At 40.8% G+C, this 8,053-nt stretch overlaps 3 protein-coding genes across 8 annotated transcripts in view; all 3 read right to left on the bottom strand.

Annotated features, from left to right (window-relative positions):
- LOC129779897 (low-density lipoprotein receptor) overlaps nucleotides 1-8,053 on the bottom strand; it is an 839,868-nt gene that overhangs the window by 369,100 nt on the left and 462,715 nt on the right. The window lies entirely within an intron of this gene.
- On the bottom strand, nucleotides 5,365-6,844 carry LOC129779900 (uncharacterized). The gene has a single exon (XM_055787665.1). It carries the CDS (start codon nucleotides 6,835-6,837, stop codon nucleotides 5,428-5,430), a length of 1,410 nt encoding a protein of 469 aa, XP_055643640.1. The 5' UTR covers nucleotides 6,838-6,844; the 3' UTR covers nucleotides 5,365-5,427.
- On the bottom strand, nucleotides 6,965-7,861 carry LOC129779902 (general odorant-binding protein 45-like). Its single transcript, XM_055787667.1, has one exon. The coding sequence runs from the start codon at nucleotides 7,846-7,848 to the stop codon at nucleotides 6,976-6,978; it is 873 nt and encodes a 290-aa protein (XP_055643642.1). The 5' UTR covers nucleotides 7,849-7,861; the 3' UTR covers nucleotides 6,965-6,975.

Below are 8,053 nucleotides of genomic sequence, written 5' to 3'. Positions count from 1 at the left end.
AACATTTAGGTCAAGCATTCAAGAATTCTAAGTCTTCAAGTTTTCAAGGCTTCATGTCTTTAAATCTTTGAGTCTTCAATTGTTCAAGTTGAATTGGTGTCGTGATGAGTTTGGAAAAAATGGATAACTTCGAATTTAATTTCTTCATTTCACATTGGAATAATGTGTATGAGACTTGATGAGAAGGATGTTGTTAGCATACTTCCGGTAAAATTTTCCGGTCTTCAAGTATTCATGGACCCACCATTTTCATGCGTTCGAATTAAATCATCTTGTTTACGAACTTATCTTGGGCCACGTCGATTTTCCCGGAACTCCCGAAGGCCTCGATGATTGATTATAATTATGATCTCTATATCCTCGGCTACCAGTAATTCTCTATTCATCATAACTTACCCCCGGTCGCAAACAAAGTGAAAAAAAAAACAAGTGCAACTAATTAATCATAGCAATTAGCTGCCACTTCTGGTGTAGTTTTATTGGACGTTTCACAGACGAGCGCACGACAGGAAAAATCCAGCAGCAAGGGTGTTATTATTTCATGTTCTACCAAGCTGTAAACAACTAAAGTAGATCGATTGCTTGCTGTTTTTGTTTTTGTGAGTTTTTTTTGCGCGTTTTGTTTTATCAAATGCGCAGCTTCCGCACCAGCGTCAGTGAGTAATAGCACTCCCAAGAGCAAACTTTTGATTGAATGCTGGCCGCTGATAAGAGAAGCCGAGTCGTTTGCGCCAGACGACGATGTTCGGGTTTTCCGCAGATTCAGGAACATTCAGGCGAAAATTATCTGATGACCCAAACCATGAATATTTCACTAGGATTAGCGCTCGAAAGCAGGAAATTGAAAGCAAATCCCAAACGAGAACAAAACAGCGCGAAGATAGTATCAGCCACTGAGAGCACTCACACATGCTGATATTTGAATAACAATTTTCTGCATACTTTTCTTCTCGGACCAAAACGACACACCCGACTGAGGGAAGTGAGATAAAAGAAAGAAAGAAAATCCATTTTCACATTATCGTCGAGAAGTTTTCGCTATACTCTCCCACTTCCGCCATTGAGGGATGTTTTTGCTGCCGTTGCCGCTGCTTCCAGCTTCCGCTGTTATTCGTTCTGACGACGGGGATGAATTTTAATGATTTCGATCTGTGCTTCGAGGCCAGTTGCTTGGGGAAGCCTTTTTTCGCCCGCCAGAGAGCCAGAGAAGGTCATCGCTGGGGTTTGTCTGTGAAAACCGACAGCGCATTCACTCGCAGTGAATAAACATTTATCGCAAGTGCCAATCGCACAACAATGAATGAGTCCTTCTTTTTGTTTTTTTGTTAGAATTGCCGCGCAGTGGTTTCGGTTAGTTCTCAGATTCTTTTATGTTTCGAGAATCTAAAATTAAATTAATCGTTTGGGAAACGGCTTAGAAAATCTAGTTGTTCGTTTTTTTCTGACTGAGGGGGAAAGCGTATTCACAAATGTGTGATACACTGTGTATCAACTGAACAACTCATTGATGGAAAACAAGCTTCTGTGTTTTGAATGTGATGAACGTGATTTTTTTCCACGCACAAATATCCATAACAAAGTTGACCCACTTGACTACAATCATCATAATGACAAAACATCAAAATATTTTCACAACAATAGTCTTATCAAATGGATTTGTATACAATTGTTTGAGACTGAAAGTTGCATTCATAACGCTGTGCTTGTTATTTCCCTTGCTTAGTATCTACGGTTGATCCAGGCTTTGAAGAGCTGAACACACGTAAATACTTGAAGACTTGAGGATCTCAGAAAGAGATGACATCAAGGGCTAGAAATCGTTAATATTTGATGATTTCAAAAATTCAAAACGAAGACGAAGGCCAAGATAATTCGGAAAAAAGAGAGCTTAAAAGAGAGTATTCACTCTTGAGACCTGGAATATTCAAATAATCGGAATATTGAGAATACAAAAAATTGATGAGGATTGACGACTTTAAGTGGACGGTAAATCCATGACTAAAAGACTGGAAAACTTAGAAAACTGAGAGGAGAAAACGATGAAAAATATTTTTGGAGGTCTACGGAATTCTATTGAATTATGTTAACAAATTCGTTTGTTTATCACTTTGAATGTTATTTCGGAATGCATCAAAATTTTTAGGAAAAAATCTCCAGTAGAAAGTTTTAGTAGCCCTGAAAAGGGCCGATGGCTTACAGATTTTTTTCTGAACTTAAAAATGGTTGGTTGATGATTCATGTTTGACCGTGCTAGAATAATACAAACAATATACGATCGACCCTTCGAAGTGATTATTCCCTTGCACTTCGCAAGCTAATGCGAGACTGTGTGATAGAAATCGCGGATGAGTATAAAACTCAAGAAGTTGTAAATCGGCTGGGCTGAAGTTGTAATGTTTCCTTTCTCTGCACTGCATTTGTATTTTGAGTGAGCGATTTGCGCGCCCCTGAATCACAGTTGTATATGAAAATTCGACCTCGCCACTACTTCAGTTTCTCGTTATTGACAGCAAGGGTAGGTAGGCACAGAAATTCTTATAGAAATGTATTGGAAAATAGAAATGTTTCCAATTTTTGTCAATTTAAACCATTAACGAATTAGGGAATGTGTAGAACATCAAAAAATCTTACAGAATCTCCGATTCTATTGGTGTGCAAGTCATAAACAATTATTCGCAGCAAAGACAGTTACTAACGCTAAAGCTAGTTCATAAAAACGTGACATGTTTCCTGATTTGGCACCCTTGCTGAAAGACATAGTCCTACGTCAAAACAATAAAACTCAAAAATCTTAGGAATTGTCCACAATCTTTGAGTTCTCAACCAAGGATTGAGGACAAGCAGATGGGTTGTCATGAGTAATTGACCACTTGCGGATATGAAGATACTCCACGAATTCAAGACAATGAAAATTGGATTGACGGATTGAAAGAATAAAGAAGTGAATGCTCAAAGGGCTGAAGATTTTAAAGATTTTAAAGATTCGAAAAACTGAGCGCTGATGATAGGTTGGTCACTTTCAAAATGACCATTGTTGACCAAATACTTGAAAATTCGAAAACTTAAAGAGCCTTTGACGAATTGAAGACTTTGAATATTGGAGTAAAGCATAGAATTGAAAAATAAAATACCTGTAGGCCTGAAAGATTTGAAAATGGCTTGAATAATCAAGTCCTGAGGAATTCGAAAGCATAAAAAACAAAAAAAAATCGAAAGTTTCAGGATATTCCGAGACTTTTAAACACTAACTCTAAGCACTGAGCACCGAGAGACTTGAAGACTGAAAATCTTAAGATGAGGATGGCTTGGGAAAATCGAGATGTTGAGAACAGAAAGTTTTGATGGCTTGATGAGGCGATGACTTGTGAGCTTGGGAACTTGAGTACATGAAGAACTTGAAATCAAATTTGAAGACCTAGACTTCTCCACGACTTAGACCTACATACAGTTGCCAGCATTTTGATAGGCTAGTCGCTGATTCGCAGCCGGAATGTTTTTGTTCCGAATAATAAACTTTTTGAGACGGAAAAAAGGAGAATTTCCGGAATGAAGCCGAAAGGCATGAACACTTAGAGAGTCGGAGACTTGCAGGTTCGAAGACTTGAAGACATAAGGACTTGAATCGTCGAATTCAATCGTTACTCTGCTTCCATGCAAATTTTAGACTTTTTCAGAGCTCCGAATTTTGATAGTTTGTTTCCCATTTGGGAGCACACAGATTCGATTACCCATAATATGAGGAGGGGCTAACCTCTAATAAAGAGCAATCAAACGCTGCGAAGAATATATATTCCTAAGTGGAATTTGGTGAACAGCCGGCTCATGCCGTTCAATAGATACAGTTTCTTATTGAACTCAGAAAGATTGTGATTGCTTGGCACAGTGTTGGCTGAGCGCGCGTCAAACGCGACTGAAATTAAAAAACACGTCTTCAGTTTGACTTCACTTGATTGAAGGCGAAAATCAAGCCAATCAGCTAAAAATATAAACAAATACAAATTGACCTGATACAGCAACTGTCAAACAGAGATTCCTGGATTCAGATTTCAAATATAGATCTGAATTTCGTCATTTTGATGTGATCATAAATATCATATTGTCGATACAATATCGTCTTCAATTCTTCGTGACAATAGACCTTCATATAATCAACCACATGATTTTCCAAGACAAGCAGTTTGAAATTATGTCTTCCAGTAACCGAACGAATATTCAAATCATCAAATCTCTCAAATCTCTCAAATCTCTAAAATCTCTCAAATATCTCAAATCTTTCAAACCTCTGAAATCTCTGAAATTTCCAAAATATCTCAAATCTCTCGAATCTCTTAAATCTCTCAAATATAGTAATTCTCTCAAATCTCAAATTTCTCAAATTTCTCAAATTTCTCACTTCAGATCTTCAAATCTACAAATCTACAAATATTCAAATCTTCAAATCTTCAAATCTTCAAATCTTCAAATCTTCAAATCTTCAAATCTTCAAATCTTCAAATCTTTGAATCTTTGAATCTTTGAATCTTTGAATCTTTGAATCTTTGAATCTTTGAATCTTTGAATCTTTGAATCTTTGAATCTTTGAATCTTTGAATCTTTGAATCTTTGAATCTTTGAATCTTTGAATCTTTGAATCTTTGAATCTTTGAATCTTTGAATCTTTGAATCTTTGAATCTTTGAATCTTTGAATTTTTGAATCTTTGAATCTTTGAATCTTTGAATCTTTGAATCTTTGAATCTTTGAATCTTTGAATCTTTGAATCTTTGAATCTTTGAATCTTTGAATCTTTGAATCTTTGAATCTTTGAATCTTTGAATCTTTGAATCTTTGAATCTTTGAATCTTTGAATCTTTGAATCTTTGAATCTTTGAATCTTTGAATCTTTGAATCTTTGAATCTTTGAATCTTTGAATCTTTGAATCTCTGAATCTTTGAATCTTTGAATCTTTGAATCTTTGAATCTTTGAATCTTTGAATCTTTGAATCTTTGAATCTTTGAATCTTTGAATCTTTGAATCTTTGAATCTTTGAATCTTTGAATCTTTGAATCTTTGAATCTTTGAATCTTTGAATCTTTGAATCTTTGAATCTTTGAATCTTTGAATCTTTGAATCTTTGAATCTTTGAATCTTTGAATCTTTGAATCTTTGAATCTTTGAATCTTTGAATCTTTGAATCTTTGAATCTTTGAATCTTTGGATTCTCCGAATCGTTAAATTGAGATTTCAGGTTCAGATTCTTTATTTCTTTTTTGGCAATCAGCAAAATCTCTAAATGGTGTTGTCATCATGGATCAGATAACATTTTTAATCTGGGCAGCTGCATACCAAGGCCAGTAAAACCCACCCCACAACGATTTCACCTGTACAAACTTTCGATTTATTTCAAGTATAACAACCTTAAACTAAACAACCACATCGATCTCGTCTCACCAACAAAACTTGGTAAATATGGGCAGCTGGACCAGTTCGTCCGCATGGCTGCTGAAGAATCGCTCGTAGTCGTTCTGCACGCAGGTAATGAACTGCCGATAGGCAATCGCTTGCGGACACGTCCCAGGCGGTTGGCATCTCCGACGGAAGCACAGCTCCAGCCGGCGACGGAACGATTGCTCACTTTCGCAGCGACCCAGCTGCACGTAGAGATTCTCCAACAGTGGTCCTCTCCGGTCGCAGTACACATTGGTTCGTAGCGCTGCACAATGGGTCACGCAATGAATCGGTGGGATGTCCCGCAGTGGTTCAGCGGCTGCACACATATTGAGCGTGGAAACTCCACATTCGTCCATGCATTTGGATATCTCGAGGATGACCTGGCTGGCAGTCAGCGGAATGAAGCCGGTGGTGCGGTGGATCACCTCGACTGGAGGGACGATCATCGGCGGTGGTGGTGGTGGTAGTTGTGGATGGATCTTAGGCGCAGGAGCGATTATTTTTGGTGCAGCAACGATGGCTTCAGGGCGTGGCATGGGATTGTAGCTATCAACAACGACAACTCCGTTTGTATGGTCCACATCGACAATATCAATCTCCTCGAAGTTAGTTACGGCACGGTCAACTTTGGCGGCACCGAAGGTGTCAGCAGTCAAATCGTCGATGACCCCAACATTAATATCGTCGTTAATAACACCGGCTTTATCCACGCTGAACATGTACACTTTGTCGGTGTTTTTCAAACCATCAACGGTAAGAAATGAAATATCGTCCGCTGGATTAGGTGCCGCCACTGCGTTACGAACACCTATCGCATTGATTGCATTGTCCGGACCATCGTCACCAAGAACATCATCCGTATCTTCCAACACGTTTTTAATCTCCATTTTTTTCACATCACTCATAGCACCCTGTTGCGAATCATCCTTACTCATCTGCAGAATGGTCGGAGGATCGCCAACATTGCCCGCGTCATCCACGTAACCCAGACTCACGAAATCGGTCACTTCCAGCACGTTTCGGATGTGCTTCCGGAAGCACCTCAGCGAATAGTACGCCCGGGAGCATAAATCCCGTGGATCAATGATGGCCAGTTTGCTCTGGATGCAGCGTCGAATCTGCTGCTCGGTTGCCGGATCAAACCGTTGATTTGTACCATACCAGTGGGTCCCGTTCCGATCGTCCCACAGTTCGAGAACCAACCCTACGCAACGCACAAAACACATCGTATCCCGATCGGGTGGGAACACCAATCGGTTGTATTTCTCCAAACGGGATTCACAAATTCCGAGAAACTTCACGCAATCCGACGCAGCCTTGTAGTACGGCTCTAGTGACCCTCTGACGCCGGCAGTGGCCAACAGCAGGGGAGAAAGTGCTGTTAACAACAGCAGGAAACGCTGCATCGCGACGGCCGTTTCGTAATTGTAGGTATGGAATGTAAACAAACATGCTTTTATACCTTCAGCGGGGGGACAAAGTTCGGATGGTGGGTCACGTACACCGTGAATAACGGATTGTTTGCTCGTTTGCTTAGGAATTTATTAAATATCGTCTCGGTATACTAACATATCGGGTCGCATTTCACCCGGCGCAGCAGGTGCTGGCGAGAGGTTCAGCAACGCTGCCCGGTTCCTGGTGATGAACGCATTGAAGTACTGTTTGAAGCAAAGATACAAGTTACGGTAGGCTGCTGTGCAGTTATCCTTGATCATCGGGCGATTGGCTTCGATGCACATCTTCGCCCGTGTTTTGAAGTCCTCCAGCGGTTGATCCTCCGCAAACTGGGCATGAAGTCGTTCCAAGTTCGGCCCATCGGTGTCACTGTAGAGATCGGTACGGATACCAAAACACCGCAGCAGACAGCGAGTTTCCGTGTCGTCCGGGAAAATTCCCTGCTTGTACAGCTTGAGATGGTTCGGAGGAATGCGGAGAATCTTTGCACAAGTGACCAACGCGCGTACGAATTTCTCCGGCGTTAGTTTTTCGATTGTGTTCGGCTGGTCGATGCTCCGCATGGCGCAGCGGAATGAGTGGTAAGCCCTGGCACAGGCATCCGAAGGGTTGTAGGAAGTCAGTTTGCGCTCGATGCATTGGAGGACCTTTTGGGAGAAGAGCCCCACATCGTTTCCGGTAGGGAAGAACTGACGGGCGCTATTAAGCAGTAAGCCTTTTTCATCATCCCAGAATCCGAGCATTATCCCTACGCAACGGATCATGCACATCGTGTCCCGGTCCGGTGGGTAGAAACTTGCATTGTACTGAACCAAACGCGACTCGGAGATTCCTAAATAACGCACGCAGGTCGTTTGAGCCTGCAGCAGGGCTTCGTTTGGGGTGTCAGCTGTACACAGAGACAATGGCGCTAGTGTCAACATCAAAACTACACACAATCGGTACCAACAAGAGACTGTCATTATCGGAACCGTCAACAACTCAGCACTGATTTTGGGCCGTGATAAACATTGCTTCTTATATGGAGCCAAAGTTTCTGCAAACAGCACGCACAGCTCACGGACAAACAAACATCAACAAAATGATGACTTGTTGCACCTGCGATGGCCACAACTCAAAACAAAACTTACCATGCACCCGTTCATACTATAAACTAAATCATCATTT

The sequence above is a fragment of the Toxorhynchites rutilus genome, chromosome 3, assembly GCF_029784135.1.
Source record: "Toxorhynchites rutilus septentrionalis strain SRP chromosome 3, ASM2978413v1, whole genome shotgun sequence".
Taxonomy (NCBI): Eukaryota; Metazoa; Arthropoda; class Insecta; order Diptera; family Culicidae; genus Toxorhynchites; species Toxorhynchites rutilus.
This window is presented reverse-complemented; position numbering and strand designations above follow the sequence as displayed.

Coding starts and splice junctions, on each gene's coding strand:
- LOC129779900 (XM_055787665.1), bottom strand. CDS start 6,837: ATGCAGCGTTTCCTGCTGTTGTTAACAGCACTTTCTCCCCTGCTGTTG.
- LOC129779902 (XM_055787667.1), bottom strand. CDS start 7,848: ATGACAGTCTCTTGTTGGTACCGATTGTGTGTAGTTTTGATGTTGACA.